Source organism: Nelusetta ayraudi, unplaced genomic scaffold, assembly GCF_046127955.1.
Source record: "Nelusetta ayraudi isolate G7.1 ecotype Tasmania unplaced genomic scaffold, CSIRO-AGI_Nayr_v1 ptg000022l, whole genome shotgun sequence".
Classification (NCBI taxonomy): domain Eukaryota; kingdom Metazoa; phylum Chordata; class Actinopteri; order Tetraodontiformes; family Monacanthidae; genus Nelusetta; species Nelusetta ayraudi.
In genome coordinates, this window is record NW_027466072.1 from 2,636,830 (window position 1) to 2,664,583 (window position 27,754).

General features: G+C 46.6%; 1 protein-coding gene across 1 annotated transcript in view; it reads left to right on the plus strand.

The window, feature by feature from the left end:
• The window catches only part of LOC142889383 (protocadherin-15-like), a 144,249-nt gene that overhangs the window by 79,473 nt on the left and 37,022 nt on the right, over window positions 1-27,754 (plus strand). The window contains exons 17-25 of the mRNA XM_076028094.1: window positions 3,558-3,690; window positions 4,696-4,775; window positions 7,986-8,079; window positions 14,437-14,565; window positions 21,702-21,821; window positions 21,905-22,090; window positions 22,387-22,623; window positions 24,707-24,823; window positions 26,298-26,438. Coding sequence (XP_075884209.1) covers window positions 3,558-3,690; window positions 4,696-4,775; window positions 7,986-8,079; window positions 14,437-14,565; window positions 21,702-21,821; window positions 21,905-22,090; window positions 22,387-22,623; window positions 24,707-24,823; window positions 26,298-26,438 — 1,237 coding nt within the window. The remainder of the gene's footprint in view (window positions 1-3,557; window positions 3,691-4,695; window positions 4,776-7,985; window positions 8,080-14,436; window positions 14,566-21,701; window positions 21,822-21,904; window positions 22,091-22,386; window positions 22,624-24,706; window positions 24,824-26,297; window positions 26,439-27,754) is intronic.

The window sequence follows — 27,754 nt, forward strand, 5'->3', positions numbered from 1 at the left end:
GGAATTCAGCGAGGGGCAACACAGCGGTGTAGTGACGTTACATTTGCTACGCCGGGCCCCTAGGTGGCAGTAATGTACATAGTTGGCAAAAGAAGAAAGGACGAAAGAGTAAAAAAATCTGAACAACGCAAGCTCAATCACTAAATATACTTAGTTGCCAGTTGTGTATGCCAGTGGATAGTTATAGTCATTTCACCTCACAGGTGTTCACATCCATCCGTTTATCCATCATCCATCCATTCACTGTCACTGCTCGTTTACTCAGCATTAGGTGGACTGCACTCCGTTAGAAAAGTCGGCAATCATTGACGAGGGCAAAACTCCTTACTTGCTGAGGTCAGCCGTTGATTAAAGAGTCAATGAGTTATTTGTCCTGCTGGTTCTCCTGAAACTCACAATTCATGGCCAAATGAGGAAAACAAATTGGTAGGTTTTGCAGCAGATCGACAGTGAACTCAACACCTTCATTTTTGGGCTGAGAGAAAGTTTTAAAATGTGGTGGCTGCACTTCCACCGGCTACTTTGCAAATTTTGCAAACAAAATTGCAAAGCATGTCTCTTCTGAATTATTCAAGGAGGAACCCGTTGCGCTATAAAGAGTTTCATATCTGAGATTTTATTTTTTTTTTTAAAGTACTGCAGATGTAATTATCCGTTCCAGTCGCAGCCGGTGATAATTGGCTGGAACATCAATTAGTGTGGATGAGTGGAGAGGAGTTTGTCATTTTGTTTGTGTCATTAAGTCCCAATGGTGGGCCAAACAATAGGTAAATTAGCATGTATGGACAGCACGGGTTAGATATGCAAGATATGCGATGTATGATCAATCACCCGGGGAAGGGTATTGTGATGGCATTTGTGACATCACAAAGGGCAGATTTCCAGCCTTTCATATTGAAGAACAGTTAAGAGATGAAAAAGATGGACTTCTCTCCTCTGTGGGGAGTTTGCTGGTCGGCTGGAGACACATTGTCTTTGGAAAAAAGGATTTTATATGATGGGGCCTGCAATGAAAGGCTGGCTTCACTCTCAATGTGTCTGTCTCAACACAGACACCTCTCTGAGGACGGCTGATTTTCTCTGGCATTTACAGTCAACGATACGGTTTGAGCGCAGTCAGTTTTTCGCTTTTATTCCGCTCCCTCCCACCTGGTAGTTGGCGCAGCCGCCAACAGTTGGAAACAAACACTGAATCCCTGTGGTTTGCTCCAAAAATCCTCCAAAGCGAAAAATCTGGAGATAAAAAGTCACCGACACTCGACAGTCCATCAATGATTCGATAAGTCTAAAGTGACGTCCCCACTCTCCAGTGTATTTTTTTTTTTTTCAAACCTTTTTGTTCTTTTTGTTGTTCAAGTCCACCTCGCAGCTGCATCGACGCCGTTGGCCGGCGAGCTTTCCACCCACAACGCTCCACCAACACATGACACATCCCTCCGAGTTCCAGCAGGGAGTTGTGCTGCTCCTACGCCGCCCGTTTCGGATGAGAAGGAAAGTGTCCCAGCCTTTCAAAACCCAATCACTGGAAAGCCCAGGATGTCCGCAGGGGATCGATTGGCCGGCTGAAAAGAGTGAAAGGAGAGTCATTGGATTAAAAGGAGAGGGTACATGAACCAAAATGAAGCAACAGGAGAGCGGGAGCTGGGTGTGGGGGAGCTTGGCGAAGGTGTTCTCCGCCTCGCAGCTTATCGTTCACAATGTTGCAGCGAACAACAGCAGAGCACCAGTGGCTCTGTTGCAACCGCTTCGTGCGGCGACGCGTTGCCAAGGAATATGCGTCACGGCGACCATGGCAAGATGTCGGTCAATGTGGCTTATTTTGCCGCAGCGGCTGTTTCAGGGGAAAAACCATCAAGGCTTTCTTTCCTGTCACATTGAATTAAAAAAGGAGAGAACTTACGTCTTGTTCATACTGACTCGCCTTTCCCACGTCGCTGACGTTACTTCTCCAAACAATTCAACAACACTTTGTACCTGAAAAGGAGCGCATGTGTTATCACACTGGTATCAGGTATAATCGCCCCATTGATGCCTGAAATGCAGTCCTTGCCACGTGCGCAGCCTCCTCAGCAGTACTCATCTTAATGCCATATTGTGGGTTGCCGTCTCTAAGCGCACAGCTCGACCTTGGCGCTAAGTTCAGCTTCGCGACCTGCATTAACCTGGTTGTCTTACTGTATGATAAAACCTAGGTAAATGTATCAATGTGGACATTCAGTCCATCAATACATTATCCTTGAGCTCTCAAGTGTGCAGAAGTTTTCTACTTTCACACTTTCTTAGTCAGTGATGACCAGGTCATTGACCTCATACCCAGGCAGCTGCTGGCTCCGCCAGTTTTTGTTCATTTACAAGCGTGTGGAAGGTCCAAGAACCTCTGTATTCAATTTTAGCAGGAAGCTACAAATCAGTTATTTGGTGGGAGGTGCTAAACAGTAATACTAACACTAATAATGCCAGGTGACTCTAATTTACTTTCTACTTTCATGCTAAATACTTACTGTAGCTCCATTAGCCATTGAGAAACACAATTTCAATCCTCTGTATGTGTTGCACATGTTGCAGAATCAACAGTTAATTGTTTATTTAAATGCTGCTCGTTACACATTACACACATTGCACATCTTTGATTACACTCTTACACAGAGGTGCGCTTTTTCTGTCTAATAAAGTGGCACAAATAAAGTTACAACCTTCTCTCCACTAATTTTACCTAATCTGATGTTCCAGCCAATCACCGCCGGCTGTGACCAGTGACAACTCACTTAACCACAATGTCAATGTCAATTTAAGACGCATAATAGCTGCTACAGAAACCAGCCAGGTGTTGTCTCCGCCCCCCCTGGAGACCGCTTTGTTTTTGTCACCTTCCAAATGTGTGAAAGGTCTAACAAAGCGTCGCTTTCAAGCTGCAGATTTTTTTTTCTGGTGCCCTTAAACAGAGGGCTAAATAGTATGGATGCTTAAAAAAAAGTAATAGTAATGATCAAAAACAGGTGTATATTGTGGAGCCATGCAAACGCTTTTCTTGGGGCAACGGTAAACTACGCAAAACATCTGCAACTGACCTCCTCTTCGCTTCCTGCCCTCCACCTGAGCCATGTGACATCACATAAAAACAACCTGTTAAGGTAAAAGTGTTGCATCGTACAGTGTTGCAGGCAACGTGTGCACTGGTAATAGTTTCCACAGCCCTCGCGTGAGGCAGCAGCAAATCCTCTGGAAGTGGAAGTGGATGAAGTGGTGCGAAGGTCAGAGGTTCGTTCCGCCTCCACGCCCCTCGCACTGCCGCTGCTGTACTCGGTGTTCCCATCGATTAGGTGAACACTGCTCGGAGCTCACCCACCCAACAGCTCTTAACCCCAGCAGTAGACAGTCGACCCTTCCCGACACGGTTGTCCCAACTTCTTTTTCCTGCCCTTCAGCTCTTTCCTGCCCCCACATCCTTCTCCAGGACCTGACTGTCACTCTGCTCTGCCTTCGCTCCATCCATCTCAGTAGCGTCTCACCTGTCTGCCTGCTGACGTTCTCTCCTCTCCTCTGCCCTCCCGCCGCAGGTCGTCCATTACCACGGTGTACATCGAAGTGCTGCCGCCAAACAACCAGAGTCCTCCGCGCTTCCCCAGACAACAATACAATCTGGAGATCAGCGAAGCCATGAGGACGGGGGCGACGCTGCTCAACCTGCAGGTGACCGAGCACAATGTCGGCTAAGAACACCCCCCCACTACCCCCACTCTGCCACGCACCCTGCAGTCCCCTCTTATTGAATTATCAAGGCAGAACGCCTCATCAAACTTTGTTGACCCAAGTGAAAAGTTAAAAGTGCGTGAAAGAAAGTTGAGCCAGACAGGAAGCCAGACACATAAATCCTCCAGCAGTAATTGTCACAATAATTGAACTCGCAGCATGTATACAATTATTTTCCTCCAGCTTTGGCTCTTATTTAGCTGTTAATTACCCCCCCACCAGTCCCCCCCTTACTCCCCCACTGCTGCGTGCTGCTGTGAGCAAACCATCGCTCATTTAGTTCAACCAGTCAACCTTGGATTTATGTTTATTTTCCACGAGTGCTATTTGGGTTCCTCCCTCCCTGGCTTCTCCTCCCGCCGTCGACCGTGTTTTCTCTTTCGAGCAACCCTGGACCTTTTGCTAAACCCTCTAATTGGCTGCGACTTCTTGGCCCTGTTGATTGGGTTTGTTCGGGTTCAGTCGCGGGCAGTTTTTGATTGGCCGCGGCCACGGCTGGAATATCAAATTAAGCTCACGGAGCGGCCGGTGAGAATCAAGAACCGTATCCTCAACTTTGAGTCTGAGAGGAATTGTTTTTTTTTCCCATTTGTTCACTCCTTTTAACTCGCAACGATTCATCCGCTGCTTCTTGGATTTTACACCGCGCGGCTTCGACATCTGCTCTGGCTCGCTAACAAGACTTCACACAGTCTTAATTATCGCCAAAGGCCGCAATCCGGAGGTGACGCGGGTCTTTAATTTCAGACGATTCCCCTTCGTCTCTCGAATTAATTGTGCTGTCGTCCCCACACACATGCACGCACACCGTCAGATCTCCGAGCTGAGCTACCGCTGTGTTTCCTGGCGTGCCACACCTCCGGTCTGGAATGTTTTGCGTCGGGCCGTATCTCCTGATTGGAGCGTGTGCGCTAATCATGTGTTTGTCTGTGTTTACCGCTGAAGGCTGTGGATAGAGAGCGGGATGCCATTATCTACAGAATCCAAAGCGGGGACCTTCATGGACAATTTGCCCTGCAGCAGAAGTAAGCACACACACACACACACACACACACACACACACACAAACAAATCTCAAATCTATCACATTTGATCATCGGTCGTGCTATCGGGAACTTGAGAGCTATCTCTGGTTTTTGTTTGTGTGTGTGTGTGTGTGTGTGTGTGTGTGTAAGTGTGTGTGTGTGTGTGTGTGTGCATGCGTGCCCAGGCCTAAATGCTATGATTTCAAGGCGGCGGCCCCACCAAGGGTTTTCGCATTATGCACATAGTCACCACGCAGACTCGGAGGGCTTTTGTTGTATTTATTCATTTACTGCTTATTAAAAATGCATTTCTCAGACTGGGGGGGTGGGAGGGTGAGATATCATCTGCATTTCCTGGGGGTGGGGGGGCAAAGGAAAGAGCAGGCAAGCGCTGCGGAGAGGAAGAACTGCATCGTAAAGGGAGGGAGGGAGGATCTGCAGAGGAGAGCGCGTGAAGTGAAATATGAAAGACAAAATGTTCAAGAGGTGGAAACCGCGACACAGAGTGACGCACAGTAACGTGTTTCTCTGCTCCCCCCCCCCCCCAGAATGTGGTGTTGAGGCTCAAAAAAGCCTAAGAAAGTCAAGAAAATCTTCTTTTAAAAGAGAAAAAAAATTGCAATGCGCAAATTCTGAGAGGAGCATAATTAACGTGCTGCTTCCAAAACACCGGCGGCAACATCTGCAGCCGTTTGTCACCCAGAGTCGTTAGTTCACAGGAATCTGTCGCTTCCCGCCGCGCGTTTGCCGCCATATGGAGAGCAAACGGTGCGACTCTGACGGCTGCCACGACTCTAAGTCTGATTAACGAGGAGAGGGGAAGGGTGGGGGGCGTGGCCAAGCGTTTGGATCCGCCCATCTCCTCCGGAGCTCCGTGTCCGGCAGCGGAGGGTCGTCACGGGTGCCGCTGGTCATTAGCACGTTAGCAGGGGGTCAGAGGCGGCAGTTGAGCAGAAGGTGTCGTCGTCTGCGTCCGCACAGAATCATTCCACAAGATCGTAAAAACACGTTTGAGAATCTTTCATGGCCGCAGATTTTTTTCCTATTTTTCCTGCTGAAAGGCGCTGCCGAAATTAAGACCTTCGTACACTGAGTGGAAAAAAAGATTTTTCGCCTGATAGAGTGTTTTCACGCAGCGCAGGAAATTTCCCGCTGTGGAAAAAGTGGTCCTTTCATCCCTCAGATGGAGGTCGTTTGGGGCTTTTTTTTCTCTCAAGACGGAGCAAAGCCTGTCGTCCAATCACCATGATTGTGTGGTAAAACATCTCCGAGTGCAATAACAACAACAACGACAACTACTAAGGTCGATCGATTTGTGATCTGAGCCGGTGTAGCTTCCCTGAAGAGTCACCTTGGCACCAGCTAGAAAATGTCAAGGGGTGAAAATGCAAGAACGAGTGGCAGCATCGGTGCAAAGGATGCTGGGAAAGAGCCTTGGTCGAGTTCAACCATTGGAGACCAGCGAAGGAAGCAGATCAAACCTTCGCTGCACTCCAACAGATTCATATGATCTTTGATACAAACAGCTGCAGTGTTTGCAGAATGTGATGAAATTACCACATTCTCCCTTAATCACAACTTCAGTCTTCAAGTCAAGTCAAGATGAACATCGCTGATCATCAAAGGCTCCTCTCCCAGGGTGCACTTCACCCACTTTGACTCATCAGTCATTTACTTCTCAAAACTTTGCCTTTCATCCCGCTACTTGACTAAGAGCACAAGTTTTGTTTTTCCGTGACCCCACTGAGCGACCTGACTGTGGCATCATGTGACCAGTGTGTCACTCATACTTCCTTCATACAGACAAACTCCAGATCTCTTGTCTTCTAGGGCAAAGTTCAGGGGGAAAGTTGAAGCTCTTGAAGATACAGTGGGTCGCTTCTGGTGGCCCCTGTTGGTAATAAGTGGAATCACAACAATTGTGCGTGGTTTATACTATGCACTGGCCAACCACTGCACGTTTCCCTAATAAAAGGGCCAGGTGTTGTCTTTCCAGAGATGCTACTCTGCAGATCCTGGTTGCAGCCACTTGTTATTTGACCTCCTGTTGCCTTTCCATGGTCTCTAATCAGTCTGCCCACTATGACCTTTGACCCCTGACATCAAAAAGGCATTTTCCATCACATCTCTGCAGTTCACGGGTTATTTTCTCTTATTGGGACGGTTCTCTGTGACCTCTAGAGGTGGTTGTGAAAATCCAACCTGCAGCCAGAGTCACAGACTGACTGTTTGGGATTTAAAAATTCAAATTAACTTTATAAATTGAGGTAACGGGAGGTGTTGCAATGACAAGTCCTCTGTCTGACCCGCTGCTAAATCTCAGCGTTGGGACCATTAAGTGCGAGACGTCGTCTACATCCCCAAAGTTCTCATAACTGGGCGCAAAGATGCATTCTGGGTGCGATGCCAGTCGTCTGAGTCTGTCTCAGCGTTGCTCAGTGCGAGAGAGAGAGGAACTACTTCAAAGTGTTTGCACCAGATCGATGATTGGCACTCAGAGGCCCAGTGCGTAAACATTTCAAAGGGATCCACTGGCACAAAATGAAAAGGAAAATTCATCAAGTATGATTTTAAGTCAGATGAAGTCAGAGTTGTGTTTGCATTCGCTGATAAGAAGTATTTATAAAGAGCATGGCCGCTTGTGTCAACAGTCAGCCAGCTTGTGGCTTTTCAGGGTTTCTTACTGCTTTTTAAACTCCTATGCATCATTATTTCTTCCCACTAGGTGCCAGTAAATGTCACACACCGGGCCTTTAATTAAATTAAAAAGACAAGAAAATGCAGATTTCTCTTGCAGGTAGACTGAGACCTTACCTTTGAAATGGAGAAGCAGGGTTTACTGGTCTAATACTACAGTATCAATATGCTGGTTTAGTCACATGACATTGGTCCCAGTTTGGTTGGAATGTGTATGGTGGCTTGGGGTTGGGGCGTTTTAAAGGCCCATTGTCTCGCATTGGCACCCAGAATGTAGATCAGTTTTGGGCCATGTGACTTAATGTACTGAATATTGTTAATATTTTTGTTAATATTGTTCTTGCACTAATGTTCTAACAATCTGATGCATCGTACACACTGGCCCTTCAAATATCTACCATTGAGGCCAAAGGCAGCAGTTTCTCAGTGCACTTGCTTCTCTTCTTTTGAACATGACAAATCTCTCCCACTCAAGGGTTAACACGACTCTTTCTGTTCCTGCCTCCCCCCCAGTTCAGGCTATTTGGTTCTGGACAAGCCTCTGGACAGGGAGTCCCTGGATAACTACACCCTGGTGGTCACGGCCTCAGACGGGCACCCAGACGGGGTAAGGAGAGAAACCTCGCCAGTCTCCGCTCCGCTCGCTCCGCCTTCCCAGCGGATTTCAGCCGAGGGGGAAACGGAAAAAAATATCTGAGAGCGAAACGCCGGCGGCGGCAACATCTGTGGCTCTGGGAGGGATTTCAGAGTTGCTGGTGGGGGTGGCTGGGTGGCTGGGTGGGTGTAGTGGGGTCTTATTTTGGAATCATCGTTCTATCCAGCGTCAGCAAAACAAGTGCTCAGTATCACTCAGCTTAAACAATTACACAGGGTGAAATAAATGCGGGCTGCACTTGGACGAGCCTGAGCTGACAGGAAGAGGCGGCTGTTGAGGAAGCCTAATGGTGCATCACAGATGAAGCACATTTCCACCTGGCATCACAGCGTGCAGTCCAACCTCCCCAGAGACTTTATTTTTTTCCTCTGTTTGTGTTGTTTTTTCCTCCCTTCCTCTCTAATGTATTAACCCCCCCCGCCCTTCCCTGCCCCCCACTGCTCCCTCCACACTGTCAGCCAAGCCAGTGGCTGGGTGAGCAGGAAAACATTTCAATCTACCTTAAAAATTCTGATGTTCTGCTTGATTATAAATCATTATTCATTTTCTCTTTTTTTTGTCACGGACGCCAGTAGAGAAGCCTCACGTTAATTATTAAAAGAAGACTGCAGCTCTGTCGAAAACAGCGTTTTTAACCTTCTGTCGTAAACCTCCTCCTCCAAAAAAAAAAAAAATATTTTCCGTTTTTTTTTCTCCAGCAACGCAGCCATGCGAGACTCACTTCTCAGAAAAGCCCCTGTTTCTCCAGAAAACAGTATATTCCACCTTGTGTTCACAGCCTCCTGCAAAAACGCTGGTTTTAGCATTCCCTTAAAAGTCATGCTTAGTTGAACAGAAGGAGAAAAAATAAGTCGGTACCCAGAGTTATGTTGTTGTTTTTTTTTTACTGCAGTTTCTGAAAAGTAAAGAAAGCAAAGTAAGAAAAGTGTTGGACTTTGGTCACTTTTAGTCAGTTGTTTGATGGAGAGAAAAGTCGAACACTTTTGCAGAACACGGGACCTTTAAATTTCTCAAAGAAAGTGACCCAGCACTGCAATGACGTCCCCGCGAGATGTAGATTTGCCGTAAATCACTTTTTAACGAGATCACCTGCACTGTGCATCCGTCTGAGCTGATGAGACAGCCGTCCCCGCCGTTAAAACCCTTGTGCCGCGTGTCACTTTGTGCCTGAAAAGGGCATGAGAAGCAAGATTTAAATGTTTTCTTTCTCATTTTGGCATTTCACCGCAGACAGAGTCCTTGACTGACCTGAATACGCCACCATGAACAGCCGTAGTTTTCGCGAAGCCTCTCAAAACAAGGCTGCCACTCGAAGGATGAAAAGAGCAGAGAAAGAAAAAAAAATAGTTCACATGACTGCCTCGGGTATTGTTGAATGAGATCGGATCACGGCCTGTTTTTGATTGTTCATCTTTTTTCTTTTTTCTTTTGTTTTTTCATTTGGATGAGTCTCAAATCCTCTCTTTCTGTTGAATCAAACACTGCCATGAAAATTCTCCCGGACTGACTCGACATCCCTCCTTCACTATCATCACTTCCTCTTCTGCCCTTTGTTCAAACAGTAATGTGAGTGTTCAGTTTTCCTCCTCATCTTCCTCCTCCTCCTCCTCCTCCTCCTCCTCCTCTTCCACTCCTGCTGCTGCTCTCACAAGTCCTCTCTGTACATTAATTAAAACAAAGATAAAGTTTACGGTTCCCCTGGGGAGGGAAAATGCGGATTTCAGTTACCTGACCTTCTCTCTCTCACACACACACACACACACACACACACACACACACGCACACTGTGAGTGGGGGGGTCGAGAGGGGGCAAGTGTCAGGTGATCCCAGGTTTTTAGTTTGCTCCCCAGCTGTGTTTCCGTCCCCTGTCAGTGTTCAGTGTACATTTGTAATGGAAGCGGCCAAATTGTGGAGGACAAAAAGTTTTTTTTGAGGGGGAAATGTAGTGCAAATAAGCAACTGGGGAGACGGAAACTCATCAGTCATGTATTTTGTCCTGCAGCGTCTATTAAACTCCCATGACGGCTGTTTAAACTGATGGGATATTTGGCAGCACAGCTGCTCGCAAAAACTGGACCAAAAGGTTCCGATCCATTCAGATCCGATGAAAGAATTAATGAGTGAATTACAACCCTGAAAACAACTTGCCATCTTCCTGTCACAGCCGCGTAACAGTGGGTTTATTATAGCGCCATCTACGAAATAAAAATAGCCTCTTTCGTCCAGTCCAACTGTGTGTGTGTTGAAACTAAAACATCTCGTGAATTTTAGAAATGAAACAAAAACGAAAAAAGTCTGAACTGTTTATTACATTTCGCTGCTGCTGCGCCAACAACAACAACGGCGATGCCTTTTACGGGAGAGATCAAACACTAGCAGGCACATGTTGAGTGGATAATCATTTGGGTGTTTGATTCGAAGTAATGTGGTTCCCCGTGGAACCCAAACTAAAGACGGAGCAGCGGCTCAGTCACTACTTCCTCTCTGCTTGGCAACGGTGACGTCTTTGTACAGTTTGAGGTTCTGTTTATCTGAACCACGTCGACTTACACTAGGTGGCGCTGGACCTTCTTGGTCCAACACCATGGATGCACAGGTCAGTCTGGATGCACTCATAATACATCCGGACAGAGTGGATTACACATACAGTGAGTTACAGGGTTAAATTCCTTCTTTTTGAAGCAAACTTGCTAAAGATTCTAATTGCATTAAGATGGAAACCAACCAAGTCTAAGATCTATAAGGCAAGGAAAGAGGGGGAATAAATCCTCAGTTTGAACTTTTTTTGCTCACAATCCCATTATTTTTGGAAAAAGAAAAGCGTGCGGCAGTGTTGGGGTTGGTGTACGGGGAGTTGGTGTACGGCAGAGGGAGAGAGAGGAAGACAGGCAGAGAAAACTGCAAGAGGAGGGAGAAGATTGGGGCGCAGTCGCCTTCCACCGGCCCATTAATCAGCATCACTTCTGGGGCCCTCGGCTTGTCTTCATATGCGTGCACACACATACACATGCGCCTACTGTATCTGTGTCCCCTATTATTAAACGTCCCGTTGTGAGACTGCCACACTACAAAGTGCCTAATTGGCTATTTGGCCGCTGAATCCATCATACTGCCACGGGCTGAGGAGGCGAGAAGCCGCTGCAGCACCGGCGGCTTCACTCTGAAGAGCGGCGGGTCGGTGTGTGGAGCGGCCCACGTCAGGGTGACCGCTCCCCTCACGACTGGGAATATCTGCAAACTGGCAGGTTTGCATAGTTCTTGCTAAAAAGATTAACAACAGTGGACACAGTGTACACGGTGGATGAGCAAAGACACTTGCCCACGGGATGGATGTTCTCACTTCTCTCCTTTTCTTTTTGCTTTTATGGGTAAATTAAAATGTAATGGTGTGACAATCGATGGGACTTTTAACCTTTAAATTTGCACACGTTTGTGATATGAGGTCATGTCATTGTATGACTGTATGAAAAAAATGAATGAGGCTTCATCTTCAGCGTTCTCTTGTTTGACCAACAGGGGGTGACAATAATGGTTGCAAAACGACTATAAATAACTGGTTGTCAAAACAGAAAGGAGCACTGATACAAACTGATAACATTCTGTTTGTTGCTGAACCAACAGGAAAATAGATAAATAAATGCATACATACTCGGCCTCACTATCCATGTACAGAAGAAACAATAACTGCTAGTGGTACTAGTACCACTACTAGTTTAGCTAGTGGACTTTTTGTTCCACTACTTTGTATTCTTGTATAAAATATTGTATTTTTTTATTGTATGATGATAATAATAATAACAATACAATAAAGAGTATGTATGTTTCCAGCTCACACTGCACACAAAGGGAGCAAAAGATGTCGCAGTTTGTGAAGTGACATGAAAACAGTCTTTGTCGTTGCCAAGCAACCAAACTCAAACATGTCAGTCATTACAGTGATGTGGTAATTGGATCAGATTGGGAGAAGCCAGAGTCTTGCTTCCTGCTGGTAGATGATGCGTATATGCACACTAAACGTTTGACTGTCTGTGCTACCATGAGATAAAGCGTTGTGCGCCTCCTAGTGTTATGGCCGGAAAGTCCAACTGAAAAGCTAGCTGTCCTGGAAGTGGGTTGTTCCTTTGGCTCGTACTGTTATAAAAAATAAAAAAAATAACGTTTTCTGTGTGATTCATAAACTCATTAGGTTGAGATGGAGGCAGAGTGGAGAGTCTACAGGTATAAAAATGCATTTCCTTTAGCGCCGCTGCCACTTCAACCATTTGTTTCCACGGCGTCCCGTCCTCTGCTGTCAGATTTACTGCTGCACATAGTAGCTGCAAGTTTAAGGACTCAGAGTTGTCGGAATTGTCATTAGTGTATCAGCAGAGTCGTGGGGAGAGATTGGGGCTTGTAATGGCTGCGCCCAAGGCCTGCAGGAATGTGATAAGACGTTAGCAGTCTGCCGGTGAAACAGCTTTCGGAATGAGAAACATGGACATTTGCAACGGAATGGCCCAAAAAAAAAACTGTGTCTGCATGTTTTCACCAAATCGACAGCAGTGTTGGTGAAGAGGAGTTTGGGAGTTTTCAGAGGCTTGTTTCTGCGGCAGATCCAGACATCTATCACCCTGCAGAACCCAGTTCCAGCAACAGAAGAAGTTTTTTTTTTTTTTTTTAAATCACGTTTCGAATTGGGGCAACACAATGGTGTAGCGCTTAGCACTCACAGCAAGAAGGTTGCGGGTTTGATTCCGGGCCTGGGACCTTTGCATGTTCTCCGTGTGTCTGTGTGGTTCTATCCGAGTTCTCCAGCTTCCTCCCACAGTACAAAAACATGCATGTGAGGTGAATCGGGCACTCTAAATTGACAGTAGGTGAGTGTGTGAGTGCGAAGGGTTGTTTGTCTCAATGTGGCCCTGCAATGAACTGGCGACTTGTCCAGGGTGTCACCCTGCCTTCACTCTATGACCGCTGGGAGAGGCTCCAGCAGACCCCCATGACCTTGAGTGCAGGAAGGAAGGGCGTATTGAAAATGGATGGATGGATGTTTCCAATTTAACAAACCAGGTTGCTGAACTCCGAGGGTTCTTCTCAAAGCTGCGTGAGCAAAGCATCACCCTGAAGTGGTGATTTCAATTGAAGACTTTCCTGGTTTGCTCATCCAACTTTTAAGATACGCATGACCAGGAGCAGGTCCCTGTTCAGGTGACAGAGTCTGCACACGTCCCCTCTGTTTTCCCTCGACTCTCTCAGTGCTTTTCCAGTGTTGCTGAAATAGCACGTCATGACTCTTCACCTCCCTGGGTTTTTTGTTGTTTTTTTTGCTCTGATTAACATAAAAGGGGCGACCAGAGCGATGTTTCCAGACGTTTCCATCGCTGGCGCCATCAATGTCGTTGGGTGCCGCCTGTAGAGCCGCCGCCTCGATCATGTTGTCGCCCCCGACTGCCCGGCGCTCCTCAGAATCAATCAGCTCTCCGTTTCCTTGCGTCCCACCGCTCTCCATCCTTTTTAGAAGACGCAAAATCGATCACCTCTTGTCTCTCCATCTTCCCTCCGCTCAAACTGAGAGGTTACCGTGGCAACAATTTTTTTTTTTTTTTTTTTTTTTTTGTTACCCATTCAGGCTGTTTAACAGACAGCCAGGAAAGTAATCCTGATTTTACGCCCCCAAGGGTTGACACACACATGCTGGTTCTGCCACTTTTCTACATCTGTCCCGGTTGACGAGGACTGTAATGTTGCAGCTTCACTCTGTGTAATTAGGTGTAATCAGGTGTAAAGTCTTTAAAGGGAGAATTCATCCGCAAAGGAAGGAAATTCAGGTTTTTATTTTCTCTGCTCATGCAGAAATCTTATTTTCAAAACGTATGACATCCGGGCGCCATCTTTCTGTCGTCAGCCGTCATGCAGGAAGTAAAGACAAGACTCATTAATGGCAGATGATAAACTGTCTTAATATTAAATATTAACATATTCAATCCAATTTTATCCTACTGGTTCTTAGCCGTGGCACCAACAAAAAAAAAAACAAGAGGAGGTGGAAAAATGTGAGTAAAAGCAAGAGAGGACATGGAAAAATAAAAGAAAAAGATCTATGAAGTTATTGAAGCAAAAAAATCTAGCAACAAAGTAACACTGAGTAAAAAAAGTAACAACAAAGAAGAAACTGAAACAAGCAAAATATAATATGAATGGATGATAAGGAAAAGAAATATAGGCTGCAGCCTCGATCTGAATCATCGAATAGTTGAATAAAATCTGCTTGTATGTGTGTGTGTGTGTGTGTGTGTGTGTGTGTGTGTGTGTGTGTGTGTGTGTGTGTAGACCTCCACTGCCACGGTGAGCGTCGTGGTGACCGACGTCAACGACAACGACCCGCTGTTTGATGCCACGCTGCCGGTGAACCTCACCGTCACGGAGGAGCAGGATCAGGCCTTCGTGGGACAGGTCAAGGTAGGAGTGACCTCAGAGCACTTGGCCCCGCCCATGTCCATATTAGGGACGTGCAGTGCAGTAAAACCCTTGACATGATCGTTTTTGAGACTGATTTTGCTAAAAAAGCCAAACTGAGACTTGGATAAAGGTGCAGTCTGTGTTTATTTAACCGTCCACCTCATGTTGTTGTAGGTGAGTCAAAGGTACAGAGGTTTTTTTTCTCTCTTTAGTGAACACGGTGGGAACCGAAACGCTTCCACGTGTCAGTGCCACGTGTTTCCCGCACCGCAAACTTTGCCCCTCGCTCGTCCCTCCACGGCAACGATCAGTATCTCACTCTGCTCCGCTGGATCTGCATGAGCGAGCGGAACGCAGTGGGTGATGGACACGCACGGGCCGATGGGAACCGCACTCCCCACTTGTCTCTGTTCTGCTTGAAAGCCACTGAGAAAAAACAAATCAGTAAAAAAAAAAAACAAAGAACTTGCTTCATGTGTCCTGAAGCTCAGTGCTCTAAGATGCCTTCATGCACCACAGTCACACAAGCTGCATTTCCATTTTTTTTGAAATGTCGATCAAGCAAAATTGTAAAAAAAAATTACCTTTAAGTGACATGTAGAGTAGAGTCATAGAAAATAAATAGATTTATCTATATTTTGTTTTTGTTTTTTCAAGCTTTACCAGATTCACTCGTCTCTTTAAGGGGAAAAAGTGAATCCACTCCATCGAAACTATGCAAAGGCCTTTTTCGCACCATATAGGAGAGCATTCAGAAATCCATTTGTTTCCATTAGGCAGAGTCCAGGGTTAATGGAAATGCACCTGCGGAGGCACTGTTACGTTCATAATACTTACACACACACACACACACACACACACGGGCTTCGGCCAGAGCTAAGTGGGCAGTGGAGAAGATCCAGGGATCAGCAGGTAAACAAGGCTGGGAGATTAAGCCGGACGTGTGATGGCGACGCACAAAGTCGCTTTGGGTGACGGACAAACCTAATCACTCCAACTCCAAACAGCGAGCAGCTTTTTACGACTCGCCTGCGTCTGTTTGCCTTTCCCCCCCCGCCCCCCACCAACCCTCGTTGGCTCTCGCTCTATTACCGCGTGCACGGCCAGTTTCAAGGAGGCGTCCTAATTAAATTCTGCTCATCTAATCGCTGACGTTTGGGAGCCGAGATCACCGGCGTAACTTTGTAAACCTTGGCAGCTTTGTAATTAGAACTGCGTGTTATTATGCTCAGAGGACGCCGTTAGCGAAGCATCTACGCACACGCATCGAGTAGCGGTGGACGGGAAGAGAGAGAAGAAGTGGATGCAGACGCACGTGCTTCTGTCGTTCCCCCTCAGCGCCGCTCGCTGGAAAGTAGCTCTGGGCTTGAGGGAACCCAAGTTAGTTCCTCTTTGTTTTAAAATCTCTGATTTGATAGAAAACTTTTGGGAATTCTTAATAAAAAAATGACAGTTTTTCCCCCTTATTACCATACACATTTGTTTTAGATACGCGATTGAAGCTGCAGCTTTTTCATTTTGATCCGCTTGCTCCGCATTGTTTGGGAAAAAAAGGTAATCAATAATTTCGCCAATGGACCAGTCGCATCAGCAGCGTCGACAGACTTTTTTTTCACCTGCATCAGCACCTGTGTCTCTACTTCCAACAGCGATTTCTGGACTCCCTCCAGAGCCTAATGACTAGCGGGCGGGTTCCCCCGCACGGTGGCCTCGGGCGTAAGGGGGGCGGGGTCAGGGCCAAATCTGACACATGGCGGTGCTCTGATCTTCCCAGAAGCTCCCCAGATGCTGCGCCTGCTTGGATTTGCTCTAAACTTTAATGCGTAGCCTTTGTTCTGCGGCGGCAGGGGGTCTTTGATCACTTGACTCTCTGCTAGGTTCTAAATGTTAATCATGCTTCTTCTGTTCGACTTCTCGGATAAATCCACGCACCGCAAGGGGTCGGGCTCCGCTTGGTCCACCCTGTGAGCTTGCAGTGGCTTAATTGGGCACCGCCAGACTGCGGGGCATTGGTGAGACAAGTTGGCAGGCAGGAGCCCCTGGATGGCTAATTAGCTAAAGGCTAGCGGCCGGCTCTGTTGCTACACTGCACAGTATGGAGTTACATCTAAATCTGACTGGCACCTACGGGAGAAAGTAAGTCATCAGGAAGGAATTAGTGTGCTTCATGCTGACTCGTAACTTGTTGCATCTCCTTGTTCTCACGTAAGAGTTGATTTTTTTTTCTATGCTAGCTATGCTTTTTAAAGAAATACAACTCGCCATTGTACATAAATAACTACATCTTCAGTTCCTGCACACGCATCTCTTATTGTTTGAATAGATGATTAACTAAGCAGCTCTGTGTCTAACTACTCTGATGTCACCTGCTTGACAGTTTTGACTGTGACTCCAGGCTTCCTAAGAAGTGTCATCCTACTCACTGCTGGCGTGTTATTTAACAGCTGGCCGGCTCGACGAACCTACTATCTCAGTGGCCTCTTTTATCCATTGTTTTAATTTGTTACATGATGTGTCTGTTAAATGACACGTCAGCAGCACGTTGGATGACGCCATCCTTACATCACAATTTACAAATACCCACGTCCGGGGCTTGGAACAAATTTTACTTTGAAATGAATTAAAGTGGGAAACTTTCCTACATTTTCTTATTTCAGGATTAGGATAGAACAGGTTTATCCATAAAGAGGACATTTAATTACAAGCATCCAAAAATCCCCCTATAATCTTTGAGAAAGTATTTCAGTCCCTGTCTTTCAGGGCGCCGTGGATATTTTCCTGCCTTGAACAGAGCAGCAGTGCAGGGCACGACTCTGCGCCTTCATCCAAAAACGGCTACGACCTGCAGGGATTAGAAAGATTTCCGCAAGAGGGGATGGATGTGACCTTGGTTGCGCTGATTGCGGCAGGTGAAGATGTAGGACATGCATGGGTAGTGAAGGAAAGACAGGGGAGGGACGTCTGGGACGTGCTACAGGGTGTGAAGCTGGGAGGTGGGACAGATGCAGTCATGCATTATTCTTAGCAGATGGAAGCATGGTTTCAAACAGTAAGAACTTTACAAAAGTACTGAAGCACTAATTCCAAATGCATTTTTCATGATACTGATATAAACTGCAATTTTATCTCTTCGATTAGACTATGTCACATATAAAATGTTCAGTTTCTTCTACACAAATAGCTACTCAGCTAATTACACAACAGCAACTCTGATCTACGCTGATTATCTACTGGGATGTTCACCACGTCACAACCGCCTCCAAGGTTTGCAGAGAGTGCTCCCAAAAAGAGGAAATATATCCAGTGAGCGGCAGCTGTGTGGAGCAGAAACAAAGCCTCGTGAATGTCAGGGGTCAGAGGTCAGAGGAGTGGGCCGAGGATATGGATTTGCCCCCAGAGAGGTGGCAGGAAGTCAGACAAAAAGATAAGAATAGATCTGCCTCTAAAAGTTTAGTCAAGGACGATCTTATTAAAGTCGTCTGCCGCGTTTTCTCAGCAGATGTCGCACCTTGTTCCGAGGCTCTAGTCTAGTTGTGTACTAGCTGTGTACTCGACAACATCTTGCCAGACTTCACCGACAAATCCCTCTCTAAGGGAACAAGCCCAGTGAGGAGCCTCCTGTTATCCCTTGAATCTCAGCAAAGAAAACATCACAAATCAGAAACGCAACAATTAATCAGCAAACACACATTTCTTTGCACCGCCACGTCACTCCGCTGCCAGTGCAGTGCAGTGGCTGCAGTAGCGAGAAGGTTGCGGGTTCGACTCCTGGGCCTTTATGTGTGGAAACCCATGACACTTGAGTCAGGCTCCAACCCCAGGGGACAAGAGATTCCTGAAGGATGTCAAGCACTGTGGAAACAACATGAGGCGATCATCATCCCGAGTCTCCCAAGTTCCAAGCAGCACATGCGCAGCATTTATTGAGCCTCCGATGGATCCTCCAAGCCGCCGCTGCCACTCAGGGTGCTGAGCGCTTGAGTGACAGTGAGTTACGCCAAGCTGACAGGAAGTTCGACCCCGGATCTAATTGAATAACTCCATACACAGAAAAGAACTCGGTCAAAACTTTCCCAGCCACCCCCCCCCCCCACCCCCCCACCCCCGGTGACACAGACCTACTCTCATCCGTCGCCAAATCAGGGCCACTCTTCTGCGCCCAGACAAGCTGCAGAAACACCATCAGGGCTGACTGGAGACGCAGACTGACCTCCGTCACGACAGGTGACAGGTTTTCACATGGCGCCTCCTCCTCAGCGACCACAAAGCTGTCAGACCAATCAGTGTCCTTGCTCACGGACCGACGCTTTGGCGTGCAGTAGACACATCAGGATGCTTTTTTCACCAGACGGGCGGGGCCTTCAGCTACCACAGGCACAGCCTGGCTAAAGCATCTAAACTCCCAAAACTATCAGAATGAGAGCTAAACTGAGAAAGAAAGCCAGCAACGGAACGGTATAAATGTCACCTCCAGTTTGTTAGCTGTGCAGCTCGTGGATTCACCACAAGCAGCCCATATGTAATTTTTTTTTTTTGGATGAATAGAGTCAGACAGAGTAATTGGAGGAGTGTAATAAACACATTCTTTATTCGTGTTTTGTTGCGGTAAAATGTCGTTGTCTTGCGTGAAAGTACATTTCCGTCAAGATTTATCTGATATTAACAGACACAGGAATACCATCACATGCACCACAACACACGCATGCACAACCATACACACACACACACACACACACACACACACACACTATACAGTGTAAGAGCAGCAACACTGCCATGATTAGTTTTCTGAGCTCCAGTAGGAAGAATGTGATAGCCAGGCTACGTAACTGGTGCAGAAAACAGAACAAAAATAAAAATCCATTCATTTCTTTACATAAAATATTTTTCTGGCTGATTAGATGTAAAGACGGAAGAGCAGGAAGAGATGCAGGTTTGAGCAGTGTGCGTTGAAAGGCGACAGGAGAAACGCAGCAGAGACATTAATCCTTCTGTGTTTCCACCTTTTAAGTGGCTGACAATGTAATTATAGTGAGAGAACTGCGAGAGAGAGAGAGAGAGAGAGAGAGAGAGAGAGAGAGAAGCAGAGAGACATCCAGGGAGGCTGAGAGAAAGTCGCACACATACACACAGTTTCATGGTGCACAGATCGCTGTGTAAATATTATGTATGCAAGAGTTGATTCACCGATACACCTCAATATACACCCCAAAATGATGCAACATCTTCATTAATACCCCGATAAAGATTTCCAGCAATAACTAAACCTTCTGGTGAAGTGAACTGAACTCCGTCCTTCTACTTCTTTTGCTTTTGAGGAGATTTGTCACCCTGAGACACCTCGATGTTGCTAACTGTTAGCGAGTTAGCTCACGTCTGGCCTTCATCAAACATTCTAATGAGGAGTCAATCTCCACTGTGGTAGTGTACTTTTAGGGTGTGTGTGTGTGTGTGTGTATGTGTGTGTGTTTGTGTGTGTGCAATATTTTCGCAATATTTAGGTTTTGTGCAATTCTGGGGGTAATAGAAAGGCAGCTGATGTTGTACAGTTACTGTACAGGTGTCGTGTTGCCCAAAATTGCTGTTTCGCACCCACTGCTGGAAGCACCACTTCCTCCTCATCTTCAACACACAACAAAGAAGTAATAGACCACATTTGACCTGACCGCACCACAATAGGTGCCTGCTTCAAAAGTTTTGCAGCAGTGGCGAGCGAGAAAGGAGCAGATGCTAACAATAGCTAGCTGGCTAACACCAGCAATCTGTTCATTCTAAACTGTGTTGAAGTCTCCAGCGTTCTGCTCAAAATCTGTTGTAAACGCAGTGTTTTCTTATACTTCTTGTTGTGTAAGAAGCATAGACGTGCAATTTTAAACACATCTTATGACTTTTGGTGGGCTGCGGCTACTGTAAGCAAGTAAAAATCTCAACAACAAAAAAAAAGTCTTCAAAAATGATGTAGAGCTGTCCGCGGACAAAAGCAGCGTTAGACTTTAGTTCTTGATGAAGAGGAAGCGGAGGAGAGTAGATGCACTCAGCAATTTCCTTTCCACGAGGAAAAAATTGAAAATCATTGTCTCATTACCTCCGGTAAGAAAGACGAAGCTGCTTGCTGGAATGAAGCCCTCGGAGCAGGCTGGGCACTGACAGTCTCATCTCAGGTACCTCAGCCTCTCTTTCTCACAAGACCAAAGTCTTTTGTTGGTGTTGTTTTCAATTCAAGAGGAAATGCAATGCAGTGCATAGAAATTGATTGGTTTTTCCACCCAGTGTTTTGTGCACATGAACATGCTGATCTGACGTCACACAGTATTTTTCCTCTGTTTAAAAAAAAAAGAAGATTCAAGCGTGCAATATGGATTTACTGTACTGGAAGAAAAAGTCGCCAAATACAGTGACGGCGGTTTCAGGAAGAACTTCAGGGCGGGGCGACACGGTGGCGCAGTAGTTGGCGCTGCCGCCTCACAGCAAGAAGGTCGTGGGTTCGATTCCGGGCCTGGGACCTTTCTGTGTGGAGTTTGCATGTTCTCCCTGTGTCTGCGTGGGTTCTCTCCGGGTTCTCCGGCTTCCTCACACACTCCAAAAACATGCATGTGAGGTCAATTGAACACTCTACATTGTCCTTAGGTGTGCATGTGAGTGTGAATGGTTGTTTGTTTCTATGTGGCCCTGTGATGAACTGGCGACTTGTCCAGGGTGTCACCCTGCCTTCGCCCTAAACTCGCTTCGTCTCGCTTGGACCCTGAGCGATTGAGGTACCAAAACAGCACCCCCTACAACCGCGTAGCGGCCAGTGCGAACACCCTACAACCGTACCGTGGTGAGGCCAGGCGAGGCAATGAGAACGCCCCCTAACAGCTGGGAGAGGCTCCAACAGACCACCTCCAGTGACCCTGAGCTCGGGAATAAGCGGGTATGAAAGATGAATGAATGAACTTTCAGGGCAACAATCAAGCGGCTGCGGCCTTCAGTGGAAATGAGTTTGACTGCCCTGACTCGACTCGGCTGGCACTTTTTCACATCTCTTTTTTTATTGTTTTTTTCACTTTCAACAATTTTCTTCACAATTGGACTATAACCAGGCTTGTGTGTGTGTGTGTGTGTGTGTGTGTGTGTGTGTGTGCACGCCCATCCAGGCTTCAGACCCAGACCTCGGGGCCAGCGGTCAAGTTCATTATCGACTGGTCAACCACCAGAAGCTCTTCTCCATCAACGCCAGCGGCGCCATCAGAACCGAGGTTCCCCTGGACAGAGAGGTAGGGCAGAGTGACGGCTGGGCTCTGCAGCGCCGCGGGAGAACATGAAGGCAAAACCGTTGAACTCTGCTGTCCTCTCAAAGGTCAAAGGCCACTACTTCCTGATCGTGGAGGCCTGGGACGGCGCGGTGGACCCGCGCAGGTCCAGGCTGACGCTGTCCGTCACCGTCCTGGACGTGGACGACAACAGTCCCGTGTTCGCACAACAGAGCTACAACGTCAGCATTCCGGAGAACAGCCCCAAAGACAAGGTCATCCTGCAGCTGAGGGTGAGTGGAGGCTGGGTGGATGGGCCTCCTTTCGGTCGATGGTTGTGTTCACATTCAATCGGATTTAAGTGAACTTTTAAAAGTTTATTTTGGATGTCAAAGTGTTTGATTTGATTGTGATCATTTAAGGCAGAAATGAATTTAATGACTCGAGTCATTTGAGACATTTCAGTTTAATTCCATCATTCATTTCGCATGAAAGTCAAATTGAGATGTTAAAAATATCCTTTTGGCCACTATTTACCAAGTAACCGCCTCCTTCTCCTCCTTGACTCCGCCTCCCCGGCGCCCTGAAGGCGATAGACGCCGACCTCCACTCCAGCCTCACCTACCGCATCAGGGCCGACGGCTCGGACCCCGACATCCTGCAGCTGTTCCGCGTCGACCCGGCGAGCGGAGATCTGTCCATGCTGAAGGTTCTGGACTTTGAGGCGCTGCATGACCCCGAACCGACGTACAGGTTCACCGTGGAGGCCGTGGACGAGGAGGGAGTCATGCCTCCAGGACTCACATCGGTCACTGTCACTATCAAGGTGGGTGTGTGGAAGCATTTTTTTTTTATATGTTTTTTATATTGCATTTTATCATCATCTTTTTATTTTTATTTTTTTTATTTTTTATTTTTTTAAAAAAATATTTTTTCTCTTGAAAGCAGTGTTTCTTGCCCTGTGTTTACAGTCCACTGCTAAAAATGTTGCGTTTGCAAGTTTTGCAAGTCGACAAAGGGCAGAGACGGTGGCGACACCCTCGGCCACCAGCCTGGCAGAGGTGTCAATGCCCTCTGTGATGTCACACATGGAACTTTTCGTTTTAACAAACAGTTAGTAAAAAGAAAACAGAAGAAAAACTAGAAAATGGAGCCAGCAGGAGAAGCAGGCGGTGGACTTTTTCTCATTTGCGTCAAGTTTCATGGACAGAAAAGAGACACAGATTGTTGTTGGAAAACTCTGGCAAAGTGACTGTCGCACAATGAGACCCTTTAAGTTTTCGGGACGTGGAAAATGACATGGCAGCAGCGCCGGCGATGCGAAATAAAAAAAAATTCAAAAAAACCTTCCTTTGTTTGCCCTCTGCCGCCGTCGCAGATAGGAGCCGAAAACAAAGTGCCGCTTGGCACCAAGTCAGTGTTTTGCAGATAGTCAGAAGTTTCTTGTTTGCGAGGCGACGTCGACTGACTGCGCCTCCGCGATAAGCAAAGAGTTTATTGTCGCCGCATCGTGCAGGATCCCGGCAGGAGGAATTAGCCGTCCAGGGAACCAGGAAGTAGCGAAACCCAGAACATGTGGGTGCTACTGGGCAAGACGTGTCAATCCGATAGCAAGTCAATGCAGGACTAATATCGCCGATACCAATGCCAATACTTTTCATTCAGATGTCATGATCATGCAATAATTCTGTCATTTTTGCCTGTAGTGAGTTCATTATGATCATGGTATTACACAGGTTTTTTTCATCAACAAACTATATATATAAAAATAATAAATATAGAAATGTTCAAAATGTTGGAGTCATTTGCTGCATGTCTCGAAGCGAAACTGCAACAAAAGCCCGTATTGATCTGATACCAATACTCACATTGGTATCGATACTATCGATATTTTGACAGATTGACTGTGTGTGTGTGTGTGTGTGTGAGAGAGTATTCTGCACCTGAACCACTCAGTGAGTCATAGACCAGTTACAGAACTTTAAAGTCTACTCTACAGCTGCCTGGGAGCCGGTGTAAAGTCTTCCGAACTGGAGTAATAAGCGGAATAACGGCTGAATGACGGCGCTGAGCAGCTTCCCACCGAATGTCAGCGCAGTTTCGCCGCGCTTTCATGTCATTGTGTTGTGTGTTACGTTGGCATCTCGCTGCTTTGTCAGGACGCTCTGACATGCAAGGCCTAATATTTAAAATTACAGTAATTATCTTCCCATCTCTGTTCTTTAAACAATGCATTTTCACTTTCCTGTCTCAATTTGCCAGTTTTCGTAGAAAAAGGGAAGAAAATCAGTCTCGTGAGTAAAAAAGAAAAACCCCTGCAGATTCAAACCCTGCCATTATCCCATTTGCTGCAGCTGCAGTGGCGCCTCGACAAACATTTTTTTTTTTTTTCCCCCTCCAAATTTTGTTCCGCTCTGACGTGTCATTGACAGGTTTCCGTGCATGCAAGAGCACCCGGCATGTTGTAAAAGGTTCAATTTGCAGAAAATGAGAAATGAGAGGTACTTTGAAAGTTCAGCTGTAGTAGTGCTGTGCATCAGTATTGCAGTACTCCAGACTGGTCTTGGTACTTCGACCTGGTTCGTTTTGGGTCTCGACTGCATCTCTGCTGGCACAGGCCAAGGTCCCACAGCGTGTACGACAGAGGTAAAGAAATTAGAGAGGATTTCAGGAATCATTTGTCAACTGGCCAGACTGTGATGATTGTTGTGAGCTGCAGTGGGAACAGTTGGAGCACCTCCGCAGTCGCCTGAGCCCAACGTTCGCTACGTCACAGCTGTTTGTACAAAACCTGCAGTATTCTCGCCGGCACAATCCAAAGTCCCGCTGCGTGTACGACCTCGTTGAAGTGTTGAATGTTTTTCTTGGCGCTGATGCTGTGTTTTTCTCGTGTTTTTACGTCTGTCCAGGACATGAACGACTTCTCTCCGGTCTTCAGCCAGCCGCTGTACCGAGGCTTGGTGGCGCCCAACGCCGTCAAGGGAACCGTCGTCGCCACGGTGACGGCCAACGACTCCGACCCTGGGGTGAGTCTTCACAGCTGCTGCTGCTGCTGCTGCTGCTGCTGCTGCTGCTGCTGCTGCTGCTCAAACCGTCTTTGCTCCGACCGCAATAATTGTCCGTTTTGCACGCGTCTGCACTTTAAAGCTTTTTTTTTTTGTTTTGTTTTACAACTTGCGCAGCTTTATTACCCAGCCGGGCTCTTTAGCGGGTCGGCTGCGGTGGTAAAGGGCCGCCACATCCCGCCGGCTGTAAAGCAGAGGGTCTGAGAGCTCCGTCGTGAGCCGTTTGATGATCCACTGCCGTTAACTCGCCGGGATTTAAAGAATCGTTGAGCTCTTCCGGTGTGGAGGCACGTCTGAAATGCACAGACTTTCCAAGAAAAATACCTCCTCACCTCTATTATGTGGAAAAGAAAACAACCAGCTGCCAAATTAGAGATTTCTCCTCCGGGTAAATAACCAAATAAATATTTATGAAAATGGAAGGGGAAAAAAAAACATAAAATGTCTTTACGCTCACAAAGTCATGATCCTATTTTTCAGTCCGCTTAAACCTGCCGAGCTGCTAATGTGGCCCCTCAAGCCTCTTTAACGGCTTTATGATTCCTTTAATAAAGTGTTCAGCCTCTTCTCCATTATTATCAATGTTTCAGGGCCAAAGTGGGAGACGACTCGGCTTTTTTTTTGTTTTTTTTGTTTTTTTGTTTTTTTGTTTTTTTGGGTCGTCATCGTGTGTGTGTGTGTGTGTGTGTGTGTGTGTGTGTGTGTGTGTCAGGTGAAAAGCTAACACCAATGAGATGATTATCGTTTTCTCTCACTCTCAAACTTCTCGTTAAAAGTTTGGCTGAACTATGATGGAACGACCAAACGACTGAAGTGCCTGAATAATAAAGTAAAACTCACAAAAAAGAAGAAAACATCTGATGGAACTTTGGTTTCACAGCTGCTGCAGTTTATAGCGTGGAAACGGCTATAAACATCAGATTAGTGACTATTTAATTCTAACGCTTGCCATTGTTTTTCGGCCGGTTCGGGAATATGGACGACGAGAAGAAGAATAAACAAGCTGTTTGTCATTTCCAGACGTGTCTTTTTCACATTTTCATACCATTTTTTTATAGTCTCAGGATGATTCATCGATCACAAAAACGAACCGCTGTAACTCGACATCAGAAAAGAAGAAGAAGCTTGAAGAGGAAGTTTGACCTCCAGCCAGAGAGGTTTTTTTATTTCCAACAGAGAACGACACCCTGTGAACCTCCCGACTGGGCTTCACACCTTCATCAGTCTGACACGCTGCTGCTCTTTTCACTTCATGAGTCGCTGAGTCAGGCAGCTCTGGGATCCCCAGTGCCCCCCCCCCCACCATGCATTTTCATCCTGCTCCAGCAGATATTTGAACACAACCTCTTCTGGCATCCTCAGGGGGTGGTGGAGGTGGTGGTGATGGGGTCCGACCAGGTTCACTCCCCACTAATGAGACCGTCCCTCTTCACAGGGCACTCCTGCAGGGCTGGTGCGCTACAAGGTGGACCAGGAGGCTCATCCCTACTCTGCCAGCATCTTCGGAGTGGAGGAGAGGACGGGCCGAGTCGTGACCCGCGTCAACCTCAACGAGGAGCCCAACCTCAAATTCCACGTAGGTAGATCACGCATGGGTGTGTGTGTGTGTGTGTGAGTGTGTGTGTGTGTGTGGGTGACAGTCGGTGAATTGGAATGTTCACACTGCTAGATTCTGTGAGGGAAATTGGGTCCCTGTTGTGAGGATTTTCTTCTTCTCTCCGTGGGGACTTATTAGAAAAAAAAGAAAAACAACAACTTTTGCACCGGTGTTAATGGTCCTTGGCAAGTCAGCAAGGACCGCAGTTGAAATTTTCAATAATTTCAGTTTGATTTTGGTTTAAGCTGCAACTGGATTCCACCGAGATGTCATTATTGTGTTGTGTGTGTTTCATTGTTGTTGTTGTTGTTTTGCTCCACTTCCTCCGCAGCTCACTTCGCCTGTGTGCTGTTATTTTTACTCGCTCACTTAATCGTTGTTCTCTGATCGTACCTGCTCGCTGCCTGAAACTTTGTATTTGTGCCTCTCCCAAAGCCCCCCCCCCCCCCCCCACTGGAAAAGTGTGCTGCTTTCTGTTTGTATTTTATTTATTTATTTTTTATATTTTTTCATCCCCTGAAGCCATGCCAGCGCTGTCTTCTCATTGGGTTTTCATTAAGGCAGCAAGGATCCGCTGTCCCCAGATGATGTCACTCACGGGACTAATTTGACTTTATTTGCAAGCAGTGAGTCAGAACAAAATTAACAAGTCCTGGACTGGGTACAAGTTTCACTTTTCTCCAAGTTTCTACAAGTTTCCCCTCCCCCGAGTGGTTACTTCTGTAAATCGTATGCGAGGGGTCATTTTTAATGGACAAACCAAAAGACCGACTCACCTCCAGATGTTTGATGTCTGCTCTGCACGTCAGATTGGGAGGACAGCGGCACCTTGGAGAAATGCGAATCACAATTTTGTTTTTAGATGAATCCAGAGAATTCAAGGTTTGGAAAATAATCTAAACTCTAATTTAAACGACTCTGGTCTGGAGGGATCCAGTGGGATCTGATTAAAAGAATGTTAGATGGACTCCAAATAAAGGTGCAATGCAGCGAGAAAAAAAAAAGAACAACAAATTAAAAAAAAGCGAAATAACAGCAATCTCCTGGATAAAACATGAGAGGAAATGCATTATTTTAACGACCTGGAGTCCAAGTTCACCACTCATTAAGAATCCTTTGGGCCCAGTTAACAACAGTTACCTCCCAATTAAGCCAAGACGGGAGGCTGAACAGGACACAGCAAGCACGCCGCTGGGATCGGCACTCATCCTGTTCTCCTATCCCCCCCGACGACGGTAAAAAAGGCAGGAAATTAAGATGTAGATGTTTACTCTGGCTGATAATCAGCCATGTTG